At 36.7% G+C, this 18,268-nt stretch overlaps 1 protein-coding gene across 7 annotated transcripts in view; it reads left to right on the plus strand.

The window, feature by feature from the left end:
* Positions 1 to 18,268, plus strand: part of PLEKHA7 (pleckstrin homology domain containing A7) — a 166,871-nt gene that overhangs the window by 100,901 nt on the left and 47,702 nt on the right. For all 7 annotated transcript variants that reach the window (XM_075755047.1, XM_075755048.1, XM_075755044.1 and 4 more), the window contains 4 exons: positions 3,731 to 3,842; positions 8,789 to 8,893; positions 10,682 to 10,754; positions 11,953 to 12,053. In XM_075755047.1, the coding sequence (XP_075611162.1) occupies positions 3,731 to 3,842; positions 8,789 to 8,893; positions 10,682 to 10,754; positions 11,953 to 12,053 (391 nt within the window). The remainder of the gene's footprint in view (positions 1 to 3,730; positions 3,843 to 8,788; positions 8,894 to 10,681; positions 10,755 to 11,952; positions 12,054 to 18,268) is intronic.

Consider the following 18,268-nt stretch of genomic DNA (forward strand, 5'->3'; position numbering starts at 1 on the left):
TATCTCACTGAATAGGAGATTTATTAATATTAAAACTAGATTGACATGATGTTATTATGTCGTATTTAGTTTCAAGAAAATAAACTTTTTAAGTTGCTGGTATGAATGTGGATCTTCTAAGTCAACTAATCTTTATGATCCTTTAGAGAAAAGGAATGTGCTGTCTCGTGAGTACTGCATTTTCAGTATGGGCTACTGGTGTAATATGGTTTTGTGGTGGTCAGTGTTTGGTGGTGGGTTTTTTTTAAATAAACCAAATATCGGCCTTGTAATTCTTTTAGCTGCTAAATGTGATTTCTGTAGACATATTAGCACTGTTTAAGTAGAGCAGGGAGTTGCTTGACAGGAGATAATATATAGAGTGTTATTTTCCAGTATTTTAGAGATTTAAAAGGCACCGGAGCTCCAAATGTACATACTGCCATTCTGCGTGTGTATGCACACACCTGGGCGAGACAGTAAGAAAACTATCATGAAAATAGACAAAACCCAGCACTATGAAGACAGAACAGGATGTCTTGCATAACAGATATTACCAAACATCTTTGGTAATAGTGATTCTGAACTAATGTTTCTTAATGCAGGTAGTTAATGCTATAGTCACTTACATTTAAAGATTAATCTGTAAACAGTATTAGGACAGTGTTAACTCCATTAACATGCTGGGATGTTTCAGGTAATTCTGCATATTTTTATTTGCTTTTAAAAACAGACTGAGAATATTAATTAGCTATTAAGAGACTTGAATACAGTTTCATTACATTCTGATTTCATGCAAATCTATTTTATCCTTGAAATACTATATACAAGTAATTTAAATTTTAATTTTCAGTATTGTGTGGTGTTTTCTGTTACATCTCATGTGCAGAAAGCTTGGATCGCCAGTGTTTGCTGCCAGACTTTTTAGGAGAATAATGATGTATTTTCTCTTTTGGTGGATATACTGTCTCCTGCTGGCTATGAGAGTTCTTCCACATGGCAGCAACCTCACGTTTTTTAGAAAACATTTTTCTCATTGTGAATTTGTTCTTTTCCCAATTGAAGTTTGTCATTAATCTTGGTACTATTAGAAAAGGAAAGCTTGATTTATTGTCAGTGATCATTTTCAATAGCAAGTGGAAGAGAAATCACTGAATGACCAAATTATAAATGTTTAGAAATTATGCATTTATTGTTCTGTATTGTATTATGATTTTCTGATAGCGATGGTCTTGTTAAACTTATAAAGTCTATCTTCCTTTGTAGTTCTTCTAATTTTTTAATTTTTTTAAACTACAGTATGTTTAACCTACTGTGAAACAGTATCTTGTGGAATAGTGAAAGTCTGTTCAATCTGAGTTTGCCTACCTTGATTGGTAGATTAAAGCCATTCCTCTGGGGTTATTTCTCTTTCTATATTAATGTTTTTGTTAGAAAAATTAATTCCAGTTTTTTGAAAATTTTTATTTTTCATTTCTGTCTTTCCTGAGAAAGTTAGCGCTCTGTGAAATAGCTACTCTATAAAATGCATAAACGTAATCTAATCAGATTATCTATAGTGTGGAAAGCCTACAGATTTTCTGATTATGGATGTTATGTGCTCTATGCTCTTCCCTCTACTTCTTCCTCTCCCCCTCCTTGCTCCAATGAGTATCTGGAAAATAACATGTATTGTGTGACTGTCCTACTGTATAAAACTCAATATTGTGATGTGGACATTGTAAAGAATCTAAACCTCAAGGGAAGAAGTGAAAGTTTGTGTCTTCTGAGGCCAAATGTTTTCCTTGGATGGGTTTTGTTTTCATATTTTTGCAACTCTTTTCTAGTGGCCCTGTTAATGATATAAAATCTAATACTTTAGATTCATTTTGAGGAGGCGATGTAGAAGACTGTCACATCTCTGTTAGTATTCCTCCCTCCTTGAAATACCTACTTCTTAATATTTAGTTGCCTTAAGCAGGGAAATAGAACTTTTTTGATAATATTAGGAAAAATCAAGTAAGATGGTTTTGCAAGTAAAATGCAGGCACATTGTAAGTCTGCATTTTCTGTTTTGAAAGTTTATAGAGTAGAAAGGGAACAAGTGAGAACAGAGTCAAAAGCAGGTAAGACTGGCTGATCAACAGAAATAGCTTAGGCAGGCAGCGTTATATACGGGAAATGTCTTAAACTGCTCTTTGTGAAACTGGGTATTCCTAAAGCTGATTAAATGCTGAAGTAGGGTACCTGCTCCATAAGAGGTGAGGCAAATTGACTCAAACTGATCAGATGAAGCTCTCGTGCATTAAAGGCTGACCAGGGATTTTAGGGACTTGCTGTAGTTTGTTCTCATTTCTTGGACCTGAACTTACATATAGAAGCTAGAAAGAAGGGATTTATGCCAGATAAGCAAGGTATAAAGGAAATGGGATCAAAGTTGTGCTACTTCCTTGCGAACTTAATTGAAACCGTGTCATCACAAATGGAAAAATGTGCTTTCCCTGACACCACATCAACTATAAAAGCTTTTGGACAGGTAATTGTTCAGGTTGTAAGGAAGAGTAATGGTGGCAAACAACCTTGTCCTCAGTTAAACCCTGTGTTGAGCTACTACAATCACAAACTCTTCTCTGTTCTTCTGATTGATACCACTCAGAATGACTCTGTTCTCTGTTGTGTTCAGAATTGGCCTGGATTTCAGTGGTAGCGAAAGTAATGTTTGGCATGGTTTGTGTGTATCTTTTGGGTTTTTTGTTTTGGTTTTTTTGTGTGTTTTTTTTTTTTTTTTAAATAAATGGCTTTGGTGACTTACTGACATGGGGAAAAGAAAATCATAAGTTGTTAATCATTTGGTTTATTGTGGGGTTTTTTTCTGATGTGACTGTGTTGCTACTTGTTCCTAAAATGCAATTTGCTAAACTGTTGTTAATGCTTTTTGAAAATGCCACCTGTGGCTTTAATTCACAAGTTGGTGTTGAGCTTGGCTGCTGAGGCTTCTCTTCACAACCTGCATATGGGATTCCACAAGGTTTTGCACTTCCGTTTATCCTCCTATTTCTTCATCTGGGCTGCTGTACTGAATTCTTACTTGTTGAACAGGTTCTTATGGTAGGATTGATCTCACCTATGTTTTAAATGGTGTCTACATCTGAGCTAGTTACCAAGATTTCTTGAATCTTAGTATGACTCAGAAGTTATTTATTTCTAACAATATCTGCCATGAATTGCACCATTTCACTTAAAAGGTATTTTAATAATTCATATTCTAGTATGAATCGTATTTTGGGCAGATTCAAAGATCTAACATGAAGTTAGTGAAAGCTCTAACAGTAGGCTAGTCTCACTTTGATTTTTAAGAACCCTGTTACTGCAAAGTGCCGACTCCTGTCCTTCTCTCCTCAGTACTGGCTCTTCTGCATGTTTGCAGCCAAGCCTCTAAATTGGATGCAGTTTAGTTTCTCTGCATTAGCCTTATCTTCTCTGAGTGCTCTTTGTTATAACTTGATTCTCTGTTGGATTTGCAGACAGTTTGGCAGGTTTCTTCTTCCTGATACATAGACAAATACCAATCATCAGATGTCATGGGCAGCATCTGCTTGAGAAATACCTGAAATCAAAATAATAGGGGTGGTGCAAAGGAAGTTGCAGATGCATGGGAAACGTTTGACTAGCCTGTCATTCATTTGCTCGCTGTGAATCTTAAATATGAAGAGGCAAAGCTGACTGTTTGAAACAATGTGCTTTAGATTATTTGTTTTTGTTTGTTTTCTAGACAGAATTCATCTATGTCCAAGCAACAAATAAACCAAAGACCTTCAAGCATGGTCAGTGAAACATCGACTGCAGTAACTACATCTGCTATTGATACAAAACCTGGCTCTAAGGTAAAGGAAAAAGGCTATTGTTTCAGCTTGATGGTTAGAATGTCACTGGCTTCAAATCCAACACTCTTTTAATGCTGATTTTAATAGGGCCATAGGTTTAGCCTATAAGTTTAATAACTTACCTCAAAGAAGCGGTACCATCTTCTACCCAAGCAAAAAGCTTTTTACAACATAAGAGCACAGTATACCCACATGACAGTATTGAATGATAATTCGAAAAATAGTGAAAAATACTTTACTGGAGTTTTAATTAAGACACAGAACTTATATGCTTGCTTTGATCACTGCATGCATTTCCAGGCTTGAAATCACTCCTCTCGTTCTGTAGAGTCTGACGCAGTGGTAATTCAAGTGAACTAGCAATGAGAATAAAGGCTGTAAAGGGTGTCCTCCATTTTTTACTTTTGGCACATTGAGAGTAGATTTTAAGATCCTTTTATCTTTTTCTAAATGTTTTCTTCTGTGAGTTCCATAATCGTTCTTTCAAAGAGTGAGTTTCCAGACACAGACTTGAGACACAATCAGGAAGCCAGAGACATGTTCTGTTGGTCATGGCAAAGGTCTCTAGCTACTCATAGCTAATTATTATCTTTTATGAAATGCTTTCATAATTTTGTCCTGCAAATGCCATCACAGAACTGTGTAGGTGTAGTGTTAGAATCCTGGCCATATTTAAACTGATTTTTTTATATAGCAAGCGCATTGAAGTAGTACCAAATCAGAAGGTGCACGAACAGGTACATGGCTTTTCACTTGACTCTTCTGCAGAAAGTTGACAGCTAAGAATTGCTACGTTTGGGGTTGAGGGGGAAGTTAAGCTGCCAACTGTACAGCAGATTTGTCATTCTCAGTTCAAGATGAAAGAGATGAAGACTTCTGGCTTCCTGGTTGCAGTGTTTAAGTCTGAACTTGAATTGAATAAAACTTCTGAAATAAAAAGTAATTGTGTGGAAAGTGAATTTTGCATGTTCTGTCCAACAATGTCAACTGTACAGTGTACAACAAGAAGAGCATGTTGGAAAGATGAAAAAGAAGAAACCAAAATGAGGCTTATACTTATCAAAATGTCATTATGTTTTATTGACATGCATATAAATATATATATGACTTCATTTTGTAAGACACTTGAGATATAACCAGTTTTTCCAGAAATGCACATAGGTCCTTGGGGTAGGCCCCACCATTTTGATGCTGGCACCGTCTGAATAAGTTGTCTGAGGACTTTAGACCAACACAGTCTACCTTTCCTTTTGGAATTTGAGGGGCATGGAGTTGATAGAATAAAAAGCAAAAAGGCATGCTGATAAACCACAATTGTTATCTGTTCCAGAGATCTGCTTGTTCATAGCCAATTCAATTACATTATTAACCATATTAAAAGCCATTTATGTTGATTACAAATGAAGGATATGGAGGAATAAAGATCTGCTTCAATTTGAGAGTAAAGTACATTTGGAATTTAATCTGTTATAGCATCTAATGGCGTGAATGGAAGCTTATAATTGTTACTGGCACTTTGGCCAAGTCGAAAGCTTAAAGAGTAGTAGTGCAATGTATTTATTACACCTGTGGTTTGAGAGTGTGTTTTGGATGGATTCTGCATAAGAGAAGTAATTGAATTGTTGATGACACTGATAGTTGCTGGTATTTTTCCAAGATGAACTGGTAAGGATTACAAAAAGTAAATAAAGAATGTGTCTAGCAGTTGAGAGAAACCGGCGATGGTGACAGGTGTGCAATGGTGCCAGCTCTGTGGGGCTGTCTGGAGCTGGAGTGTAGAACACAGGGATTAGTTCAGGGCCACTGTAGATGAATGCTCAATATTAAGAGCAGGAATTTCTGAGAGGTTCAGGTTTTCTTACCTGAAAATAAGGATTTTGTCTAATTTACTTAGAGATACCGAAAGGATTCATGAATTCATTTGTTAGTTTGTTAGCTAATTCATTAGCATTGAGATTTTTTGAACAGAAGAGTTTGACTTATACAGGTTGGGTTTTTGTGGGCTGGGTTTTTTTTGTTTGCTATTTAGAAAATCTGTTCCAAATGAAAGGGTGTTTACGTTATTTTTGACTGTTCAGTTTTAGGAAAAAAATATTACATTTTATAATTAAGTTAGCAACTTTTCTTCTCAGCTAGAGACTACTGTAAGGAAGAAGATGACGCAGTGATGGAAAGGGACTTGAAAATGTTGGCTCTTGACATTTTGTTTTATTGCCAAAATTTACGAGTCATTCACAAACAAGCCAGCATAACAAATGTACTGGAGTCAAAAGCAACTTCTTTGTCTTCAGTGACACAGGCAGCTGCTCTGATCTGCGTTTTTCAACATACGACAATGATATCAGAATATTTTAAGTTAGGAAAAGACTACTGCAGTAGAGACAAATAGTTTTAAAAAATATGCCTTTTCTTTTAAACTAACTTTTTATTTTAGCTAGTGGAAGCAAAGCCTGACATTCAGTATCTGTTATGCTTTGTTTTATTCCAGAACAGAATGAGATGATTAATACTACAAATGATACGAAAATTTTCATTACTTAAAGCACTATAAAATGATTTTTTTGGTTTCTGTATGGGTATTGTATTGATATACAATACACAGCCTTAGGAAAACTTTGCCTGCTGCCATGTAATAGAAACTGTTTGGTCTTTTGACCAAGTCCAAGGATGACTTTTCTACATTGTGGTCTGCATTTTTTTTTCTCCAATTAAATAAGGCCAGAGAATCAAAGTGCTTGATCACTGACAGGCGATCTGATGAAGAAAATCAAATTTAAACCCTACTCTCAGGCTAGATCAGCTATACTTTAACTGTTCCTCTATTCATCCACTCGTCCTAGGATAAATATGAGAGAGAAAAATTAGGAAACTAAATTTTGTACATTTGTAAATTGATTTCTATTCCAGTGCGGAGCATAAATTTTTGACTTTCAGAGCCTTTAAACAGTTTAGGCCTCATTATTTTTCACCACCCTTGTAATGTAGCTGTTATATCTAACCTTTGGCAACAGGTGTTTTAAATTTTGGCTGAATTGATTACTTCTTGTTTTTCTTAACAGAAAATATATATGGCTTGGCCTGATGATCATATGATCATCCAGAGCTTGGCTGACCTCATGATACATCTTTGTGTGTTCGTTTAAAGTGATATTTGTACACAGGTTCAGAAGTTATCTTTTGAAATATTTTCAGTAGCAAACACAAAATGCCTAACATCTTATTTTTTCCTTTAGTATCAGATTTGCTGCTTGTAGGTCTATGAGTGAGTACCGAGAGGGATTTTATGGTCATGATTAACACGCTGTGTTTGCACAAAGCTAGTACTCTGCAGCCTGTTAGCTGAGTGTGGCAGAGAAATGGGCTGGGAGATCTCGGTGATACCATCCTCACCTGGATTTTACTGTGAACTGGTTATTCCAGCTGAATGGCAGGGGCACCTGCTCAGGAACCTGTTGCTGTTTACAACCTGGCCTGTTAGGTTTGTGGTAGCTAACCCTAATGTTGCCCTGGGCGGGGTAAATCTTGTGCAGACTCTCACTGAGGTGTCACTCACAGGGAAAAGCCGGTACTTGGCGTTCTTCCTGTCTCCTAAGTGTCAGGGCGTGTCACCAAAATGACCATGACCTGCAGCTCACCTGACTTCTCAGCAGAGCTGAAAGCAGTATGCTGCTTCCTGGTAAACAGACCTTGGGGACATTACCTAGTAAAAATCTGCCCTTTGCGATCTCCTTATGTGTGTTAAATCTACATTGCTGTTTTATACGCTAGAGCACCAAAGAAAAAATGGATTTTTTTTTTCTTAGTGATTATTGCTATTATCTTAATCCTGCATTAAGATGTGTGCTTATGTCTACTGAAATGTGTGAAATTTAGTGCAGGTTGGTAAAGGGCCTCAAAATTAACAGAATCCATTTAATGTTACCATATATTGCTAGAATATTTTCATTATTATATATGCTGTCTTCTAGTCAGATGTTACCTGACTGGCCAAAGCAGTACACTTAGATATTTTTATGATATCATCCCTTGTGTATGATAAATGTGCTTGTTTCCAGAGCTACTGTTTGTCTGCAGCTGACAGAGCATCAGTAGCCTGGCCAGCTGAGAAGGGAGGTTCAAACAAAGGGGACATTGTGGGAAGGAGACAGAGTGTGAATCTGGACAGCTTTTTCCTTGGAGAAGTTGGGAGCCAATTGTAAGGGTGGTTTGTGCACCTCAAGTTCGTAAAGCAATTGCAGTAGCAAACTGTGCTAAGATTGGAAAAGAACAGGCAGAATATTCATCCAGAGATTCTTGCTGTCTTTTTCACGGACTGATAGGTTTTCTTTGTTTGTTTTTGAAATAGTTTTGCCCATGTGAGTCAAAACTGAGGTTGCAGTAAAACACAAACCATTACCCAGACCTTGTGATTTCCACTTACTGCCATTTAGGTCTCTCTAGGTCTTCTCCTTTTGTTTGCAGGGTCAAAGTCCAAGCATTTTATTAAGCTATCAATGCTGTTTGAATTGAAACAGGAAAGAAAACCAAAACCACCAACAACAACAAAAAACCCAACCAAAAAACAAACAGGAAGAGTAGGATTCATGCGGACAAAGTCCTGTGTGTGTAACAGACTTGTACCACGTTGCAGCTCTTGTAGTGCACTCAAAAATACTTCCCAAGCACACTAAAATTTCAGCAGTTCTGCCTTTCAGACTACAGTTACCAGGGTTGCTGCCGTTCAACTGAGAGTTGGCAGACGATCCTGGCACTGATATGTTGATGATAGTGGGAGATTAACTTTACTATGTTGTAAATATCATTGTCTATTTACTTGCCCTTGAAAATGCTATAAATACTTTGTTACTGTGTAATGAAGTATGAATTATTGCAGTGAAATTATTTGTAATATGAAATGAGTCTCAGTACAGTTTAAAAAATCACTGCTACGTCATGCTTCTTTACAGGTTGTGAAGGCTGGAAACAAAGTTCATAGCTTTGGAAAGAGGGAACAAGCTATCAGGAGGAATCCCAATGTTCCTGTTATAGTAAGAGGCTGGCTACACAAACAGGTATGTGTGTAATCATCTGTTTCTGTTCATATGCTTCAGTACCATCAACAAGCAAAAGTAAGTGCCTTCCAAGTAACTGAAAAAATAGAAGCTCAAATGGTGGTGGTGCAGGGTAGTGCTGGGTACTCCCACAAGCTTCTGTAATGAGGCGCTTTCATTCAGCAAGTGTGAAAAACAAGTTTTACGTACAGGTTTGATTCAGAAGTGGAAACAAGGATAAATGGACATTGCTATCGTGGTTAAATGTTGAGGCTATAACTTCGTTGTCTAAATCTGGTTATTTTTCCTGTTTTATCCGGCTGACTTACTGCCGTGCTGATCTCAGTCTTCCTCGGAACACACTATAAACCTGAGGTTGGCTTATTCCATCTGCTTACATCCTTATACCCTGATCAAAGGCTTAATTCCAACCCGTATGCCTTTTGTTCTCCAGAAGGAGGGAGAAAATTAAGGGAGACAGGGACCCGTTCACCACATATTGCTGTCACCAAGACCAGTGTCCACGCAAAGGCTGGATTATAGGATTTTATTCAACAAACAGAATTTTACAGCTGCTGCATCTTGAACTCTTAAGCTGACAGAGCAGCACATCCTTGAGTGCAAAAAGTAAAGCAAGCTCTTTGTTGTATGAGAATACTTCCCTGCTTATAATTTGGCAGTCGGCATCCATCAGATTACCACCAGACATCCAGCAGCTAGGTTTAGGGATGAGTAGGACAAGGCTGAAATCTAAGGCTGACAATTATGATTCTACATATACAGGAAAGGAAAATTGCTGACAGCCATCCGCTGCCTCCTGCATGGAGAGCTGTATTCTGCTCTCTACTCTGTTGACATCCACTACCCAAGTCCATTTGTTTTCAGGACAGAATTGGAACTCAGACACAGAGTGTGTTGACAGCATTGTAGCATGAAAAAGGAAAGGGAAGAAAGTCCTTGCATACTTAATATGACTGCAGAAAGAAGATGGGAAATACTATATACAACATTCTTCTAGCTGTTTCCTTCTGTTCCCTTTCCTCTACTTGCAAGCACTTAAAGCCTGAAGATGCTTTCTGTCTGCTGGTCTCATCGAAGATTACCTCAGCTGAATAAGTCGTACTTGCTTAGGTTACAGTCTGGCAATTTAAAAGCTTCTAAAATTAATGTCAATGTAAATATTAATAATTTTGACAAGGTGATATGTATTATATACAGATAATATTCTATTATACTTATTACTATATACAGGCATGTTATATTATACTTCATTTAAAATTTGCACATTATGAGCCCTGTTTTATTTCGTAAGGAATATTTGATTAAATTACATTTTAGGCATGGGTAACATATGGGAGATTAAATGTAGAATTATAGGGGTTCTTTGCCCGAAATGTGAGGTCATACTTCCCGGCTGTGTAGTGATTTTCATCTTGGTCTACAGGCAATCATTGTAGGAGTCTATGCCATCCAGATGCATGCTTTGTTTCTTTATTGCAGGATAAATCTGTCTAGATAAAATATGCATCCGTTGTGTCTTAGGTTAATCTGAATGCTGTTTGGGATGCAAGTTTAATTACTTAATGAAAATTAGCAGTTTGAATATTCTACCCTGATTATTTTATAGATGGATGTTTTGCCTCTTATCTTTCTTGGTACATAATATTTTGCTAAAATATAAATGACTTGTTTTTGCAATTAATACCATATTTAGGTAAACTTCTGGTAAACTGCTCACTGGTGCAGCATTGTATGATAAGCTGTTAACTTTCCTTACATGAAAAGTGTATCATGTTTCTTGCATTTCAGGATAGCTCTGGAATGCGATTATGGAAAAGGCGATGGTTTGTGCTTGCTGATTATTGTTTGTTTTACTACAAAGGTGAGTAGCTACTAGCTCCTTTGAGTTAGTCTGTAACAGTTCACCTCTTCAGATCACATTGCAAGCATAAACTAATTGAACTCTTCACATATAGTTAGGTATTCTGAGAAGATGCGTAGTGAAACAATTACTTATCTATGTCTTTAATGCACAGCAAATTTCAGGCCAGAGTTGGGGAACAAGAGGGTGCTGTATGATCTTTTGTCACATAACTTATCTTTGATATATGCCAAGGTTTCCATTACAAAACATTTGGGAGCAATACCAGTTTAAGATTTATCTCATCTCTGGTCTGTGTTGTGTTACCTACTTGCTTGCACTTGGACAGCTGATTTTTTTGAGAATGCACTATGACCAGATCAGGACATTGATTCAGCTTTAATCCAAAGGACTATGTAAGACTGTGATGTTCTGAATCCAGTATTTCTACCAAAAAAGGTTAGATGTGATCTTGGCCTGAACTAGAAATAATGGTTTTACCCAAGGTTATTTTGAAGTTTTGAATATTATATAGTGTATTACAATTTTTGGAAAGCATTACAGAATATGAAACTCAAATTCCTATTTCTAGGCACTCCATTTCTGCTGCTGATCACTTTAGAGCCAGCAGTAATAGAGGTTTCCTAATTATAGCAATTAGCCTAGATGTAGAATACTAAATGGAAGGTCCGTCACATTATGCAGCCTGTCAGAGTTCCTTTGTCACAATAAGCTTTATTCTCAAAGGGTATTCTTCTGTCTGAACCTAAAAAAATCACCCCCCCAAAAAAACCTCAACAAAACTCCAAACTGATCTTTTTCAAAAAAATTCAGTCTTGTTTCTTTAAAAATAAAACATTTTTCTCCATGTATTATTGGTGTGGAGTCATTAGAAAATTTGAGTCAGAAGGGATTTCAGGAAGTGTCTAGTCCAACTGCCTGGTGACAGCAGAGTCAGGACAGAAGTCAGCCCAGGTTGCTCAGGGCTTAATCCAGTCAGGCCTTGAAAAACTCCAAGGATGGAGATGGCACAACCTCCCTAGTCAGCCTGTTCTGCTGCTGCTCTGTCCTCATAGGGAAAATTCTTTTCCTTATATCCAGTCTGAACCACTGTTCTTTCTACTTAATGGCTGTTGTCTGTGTGTCCTTAAAGGAGAATGTATTGTTACCCCACTGAAAAGTGCAGTGAATGAGATTCTATTTTTTTTTTATTCAACAGACAGCAGAGAAGAATCTGTTTTGGGTAGCATACCATTGCCTAGTTACGTAATATCTCCAGTTGGACCTGAAGATCGCATAAATCGCAAATTTTCTTTTAAGGTATACTTACAAAGCTTATTAGCTAATCATATTTTAAAATGTTTATTTGCATTAGAAAAGATGCTGTTGAAAAAAAGAAGTATTATCTACTTTCCTATTTTATTATTTTTTTAAAGCATGCAGGTGTATTGACTACCTGTTCAAATGTGACATAGCACTTTTTTGTTGCTTATGAATTGACATTCATGTGTATGTTACTATGTAAGTGTCTTTAGAGCTTAATAATGTGTCTGTGAGTAAAGATACTGTTTCTAAAATTGGAAATTAGTATTGGTAAGTTGTTCTAGTAATGTTTACAAATTGAAAGGAAAGTCATCATTTTTTCTTTATAGAGTGATCTTATAGTGGATGAATGGTCTTTCAGGTTTGTTGTGTTATATTTTAAATAAAATAATTCAGCTCTTGTAGCTATAAAATGATAACACTGCAGCTTTTGATGTATAATTTCCTCATTTCAAGGGGAAGAAGAGTGATTATTTTTTTTCTTTTTTTGTCTGAGGGAGCAATAGTCATCCTAAGTGACATGAAGTTTTTTAAAGAAAAAACTTGTTTCAATATAGTTTGTGGTTGGTTTTGTGTTTTTTCTTTTATTTTTTTTTTTAAATTTAAATGTATAATTTACAGTTCTATTCTTTGTTATAAAAACCTATGAAAATGAAATAAAACATACATCCTTCTTGACAGTGGAGAAGCCTGACTCCAATTGATTGTCTGAGCTGCAGCACTAAGGCAAAGTTTAGAAACTTCAGTGTATGTTGCAGACTTAAATTCTAATGATAATGGTTTTCTGTCAAGCAAATGAGCTATGTACTTTAAAAGAAATAAATTTTAGGAATCGGGTTTTGATCAGGTATACTTGAGGAGATCTAGACGGAAACTTTCTGTTTAAATCTTTTCTGCTGAAATTAGAAAGAACGCATGCTCAGCTTAGACTTTATCTTGCATTTTGCTTTTTGGGGTGTTTTAAAATTGTAGACTGCCTTTTGTTGCTTTGGGTTCTATTTTCCAGTGGATAACAGTTTGAAATTTTTTAAACAAGTATTAGCCTGGGAAATGTGTGTTTAAAAAAGAAAAAGAAAAAAACCCAACACCCAGTGCACTTTGCAGAAATGTTTATTGTACTTTTTCAAATGCATTGAACATGAGATAGCAGGACAAGCTACAAAGGAACCTTTGTTTAAGAAAAAAATCCACTCCAATATTTAATGAGTGTAATTCATCAAGCTCTCCTGTTCTAGAGCCTTTTCCTAGGAAGAAGCTCATATTGAAAGAAGAGGACCCAATGTACTTCTAGGCTTCTACTTCTCATGAATAACGATTAGTGCCGACTGGGAAGGAGATCAAGAAAGTAGTGATAGTATCTAGTTGCTTTAGAGTTTAAAAAAGTAAAATCTGCTTTCTAATTTATTGAAAGGATCTTTGTAAATGTTAATTGAATATATATTGGGATTATTAATCAGTTTAACACTATCAGTGATAAGGGGGGAAAAATCCCATCTGTGTGTGTGTGTGTGTATGTAACACACACGTAGTTTCCAAACAGTATGTTCTGTGGGCAAGCTCTCAGATCACTGCTGCCAAGTTGTCCCTTTCCTTTCCTACAGAGTAGAATCCATGGTTGTGATCATGGTTAAATGTTTTTCAGAAGCAATTGCAGGCCTCCCCCGTTCCTTTTAGGATATCATACCTATATGAGCTCTACTAAGTCTTTAATCTGAGCCTTTTTCTGCAAATCAGCATGAGCCAGTAACCTGAGACTTTCAGCATAGGGTCATTACTAAAAAGTTAATATAGAAATAGGGAGTTGATAGCAAAAGAAACTTTATGCTAGAAATCTATATGAAAAAATCCACAACATACGTTTCATGTATTAGTTTGTTGGGCCAATCTTAACTCTGCTTTAGGTATTTGATGACTGACTGCAGACTTGATGCTGCAGTTTCATTTTATTTAGAACCAACTCCTAGGGCAGTAGGAGGATTTTGTAAGATTCCTGTTGCATGGATGCCTTCCAACACTGACGTTCAATGGTCGTGGTGTCGGCTGTGGGTGCACGGCAGCAGGAGCACAGCCGTACTGGCATTCCATCACTCACTAGCCATTACCTTTATCTAATCTCTTCAGTACACTTTGATATCCAGAGCGCAGACGGACATTCTGTCTCACGACATAGTACAGCCCGAAATAGAAAACACAAGCAGATTAAGCCCAAAATAAAGATAGGACCTGAATGTGAGTGGGAGAATATGCCATGTCACTTACTACATTTGGTTTACCATTTATTCAGATTGTTGTAAATCCTCTGTTACAATAGAGGTATTGGCTTTCATTTCAAATGGCTGTTTTAAGTAATGAGGTTTCTGAAGCTAGGGAAGCAGTCAAACTGTGAAAAAATCCAACATTTTGGTTTGTTAAACTAAAGGAAAGTAATTTACTTAGCAAATATGTGGATGCTTTTTGTATGTGATTCAGTTAGAAGAAGGTTACTAAAATATACACTCACTAGAATATATGTTAAACTGTGCTAACTGTGTAAAAGTACACCATAGGAGTTCTCAGAATTCTTTTCCTTTCATCATCTCCTAAGGCCCAGCTTTAAGCTTTTGTGTCTCTTTGGGTGTTTAACAATTACAGGCCTGTAGAACTGCATACAGGCTGTTCATATGCAATCAAAAACCTACTTTGAAGTGTAGTATTGATGTATGTTAAACTGTTTTGTTTAGAAACTCTGCTTTTAAGTATTTACCTTGATGAATTTTTCACGTTATTTGTCCCAAGTAACACTGTGACTAGCTGTAAGCTACTGCCATTAAGCTGTATGACAGCCTTTTAGAACTCAAGATCCTCACTGCATATTTAGTTCAGTGGCTAACATCTTAAAAATATTTAATTAATCTAATCGCTGTAGTTTTTAATACAGTAATTTTTTGCTGCTACAGATGTGAGGGAGCACAAATACAATATATAGATTTTTAATGTGAAAACGTTTACACAACATTAATATATAGCAAGAAATGCTTCCTTTGATTAATAGAGAATTAACTGTACTTTTTAGTAATATAGCAATTTTAAACATTAGTAGTATCAATTTATGAAGGTTAATGTCGTCACAGTCTCTTTAGAAATCTCATTGCCGTCAATCATGGAAACTATTTTTAATTGGTCTTATATGTGTTAAAATATATGAGGGGATACTGAATGTAAACTCATTTATATGAATCTGACAGTCATACAAATGGAGACACTTGGAAGGCCTACCAACATATGCTGTAAAGAAAACAACAAAACTTCATGCAAAGGCAATGTATGCAAGTATATGTTTGTATTTAGGTACGTATCTTGCTACCAAATAAAGTCAATCAAGGATGCTCTAATGTTCCTGGAAGAGGTAGGAACTAGGGTTGGAGATACAAATTATTTCTTTTTATTTTGATACTACCTTTTACATTTTTTCAGAGATTGACCCTTTCAGCGTGAGGGCATTCAGAGAAGCCAGGCCAAATCATTACTTCCAGAAGATGCTACTGCAGCTTGGTTTTAAACATCTTTTCATTATTGACACTCTAAGACTTCCTAATGGAAGTATATGTTCATTGCTTAGACCTCCTGGGATCAGGGCAAACTTCTTATTTGCTTCTTTGATCTCACTGGTTTTCCTAAAAAATTTTGACATAGTTTGTTACTTTATGTTCTCTGGCTCATTGTTGCTTCCTTAGGCTCCCATTTTGCTTTATAAAGGTTCTCTGAGTCTGGGGAGTCAGGTGAAGAAATGCCAAGGGCTATACATTGGAGAGGTGCCATTTTAGAATTTGGAAAAGGGAAGGCTCTAGCTTCTAGAAGTCCTGAAAAAGCTCAATGTTGATTTGAGGGTGAAAGATTGTAGTGTGCTGCTGTTGTGTTTATAGTGAAGGCTCAGAGTATTACTTCAGTTTTTGCTCTTAAATGTTTCATATATATCAAGCTTCAGGAGAAGAGAGAATTTCCTGTGTTTTATAGCTTATTGAGAGGACTAACTTTGAAAGATTACAATTATTAGAAAACTGTTTCCCTCCTCATCCCTCTGTCCTATGACCTGTGGCCTTTTCTCTCCTAGGAATTTTGAATTATTGGAGGTGAACTTAACAGCTCTAGACACTAGTTACTTTTCATATAGTCTTTTATTAAGCATTTTCTTTGGAAGCATGAATCTTTTAATGAATTTAACCTGTTTAATTTTTTGTCCTTGTCTTGTCTTATTGATATGCCCTTGGGGTTTACGGTCCATTTCTCCTTCTGTGCATTATGGGAGAGAGACTGCTTTTCTTCTCAGTCTATCCACGTTAAGGCATCTGAATGCATGAATAGGTACCAATATTATTTTTTCCCTGTTGTGTGTGTGGTGTACGTGCACGCATGTGCTGTGTTTTAGGCTTTTTAGTATGCTATAGTGATCCTAATAGCTATTGCTTTAAAAAAAAACACCAACCAACCAAACCCAACTGCTAGCTTTTGTGTCTGCTAGCAGTGACAGCTACAGGACATTGGCACAAAGTGGCTTTCTTGCATATAAACCACGCTACTAATAAATAACTGAAATATATTTGAATTTTCCTTTAACCAGTTTTATATATTAAGAACTTCAGAATATTGTGTTTGTTCATAGTAACACACCATCTCCATTATCCCTTCTGAAGCTATGAATGTTTATGGCTGTGACAGCTTCAGTCTCTCAAGGGAAAATGTTGCAACATACTTTGCATTTTTATACCATTTCCACCTACAGCCTCTTAGGCAATGCTTTCAGCTGTGTTTGTCATGCACCGCTGAAAGAGAACCTGAAAAGCAAACCAGTTATGTTGGTCAGAACGTACAGGTCAATTAAGACAGGCAGCTCTTATATCCATTTATTGATGTGATACGCAGTGTCCGTAGTGAGTTGCCCAAGGTTCTGTTTATTTTCAGCAAGTATATAATCATGAATGGTAGGGTCCTACTGTGTCATCTGCAGCGGGCCATATGTAGTCTGCTTTTTCTGCAGGAGTTGCTTTGCTTCTGAATTCTAGCATCTTATTCTATGGGCTCAATGTGCTCTGTGAAGGAACCATGTAGTCAAAGGTCTAGCGTTAAAATCACTGATTTCCTTTACATCTGGAGTTGCCAGTTTGTGGTCTGTTCTTGCAGTGGATGCTAACCGTAAATTGCAGTGAATTGACTGCTGCTAAATCATATTTGGTTTGACCATTTGTAATAATCTCAAAATGGGGGAGAAAAAAAAAGATCCTAGTAGCAACAGAGAAAACCCAAAGAACTCAACAAGGCAAATATGACAAAACTCCTTTGATTCCTAAATACCCAATTGATCAGAGCTACTGTTTCACGTATGCAAGTCCTGTTTTCCTGTCTTAAGGTAGGCAGCTAATGGTGAGGAAGGAGAATGCACCTTGTATTCCCTTACCGGCCAACGCTGTTGAGAAGCAGAGACTCTTTCCAGTAGGAGAGTCTTGGACTTCTCTCTGTCACCCTTTCCTCCTCTTCCTTCTCCTCCTTCTTCTAGCTGGCTGTTGTGCTGCAGTCTCATCCTTTCCACCATGGGTGTGATGGCAGGCCAGGGACTGACCCCTGTGGGGACTCTCTTACCACAGTTTTCAAGACAAACTGAGGCTTCCTTGCTTCCGGCGTGGAAGGGAAAGGCCACGTTTTGCACCTTTATAAGAACAGGCTGCGATAGAAAGGGAGTAAATTTTCCACAACGCTTAACGCACTGTAATAGCAAGCAAATAGTTTGCTCTTCGAAGTTGTTGATATGAGTCTCTTAAGACTATGGTAATTTGGGAAATTCAGGGTGAACAACTGAAATTACAACATTTAGGGAGGGCTGCACTGGATTAAATAGCCTGGGTTTTGTCAAAACTATTGTTGTGTTTCTGAAGCCATCTGTGATTTGTAGAGTGTTGGGGTTTTTTTCTTTGGAATAATGAGGGGGAGAGGATTTCATCAAAATAAGACCACCAGTCATTTAGGGAAAATTCGTTACATATGTTTAACCTTTAAAAGAAGATGTAACCAAATTTAAAAGTTGAGGTAATTTTTTTTCCTTTTTAAAAAACCATTTAAATTACTAGTTTTGTTTTAATATCATTACAAGAGCTTTCAAGCCAAGTATACTCTCTTCAGGTTTTTTGGTTTTTTTTTTGAAAGTAAGGAAATGAATCTCTCGCTATGAGTCTCAAGCACAT

This window comes from Balearica regulorum, chromosome 5 (assembly GCF_011004875.1).
Source record: "Balearica regulorum gibbericeps isolate bBalReg1 chromosome 5, bBalReg1.pri, whole genome shotgun sequence".
Classification (NCBI taxonomy): Eukaryota; Metazoa; Chordata; class Aves; order Gruiformes; family Gruidae; genus Balearica; species Balearica regulorum.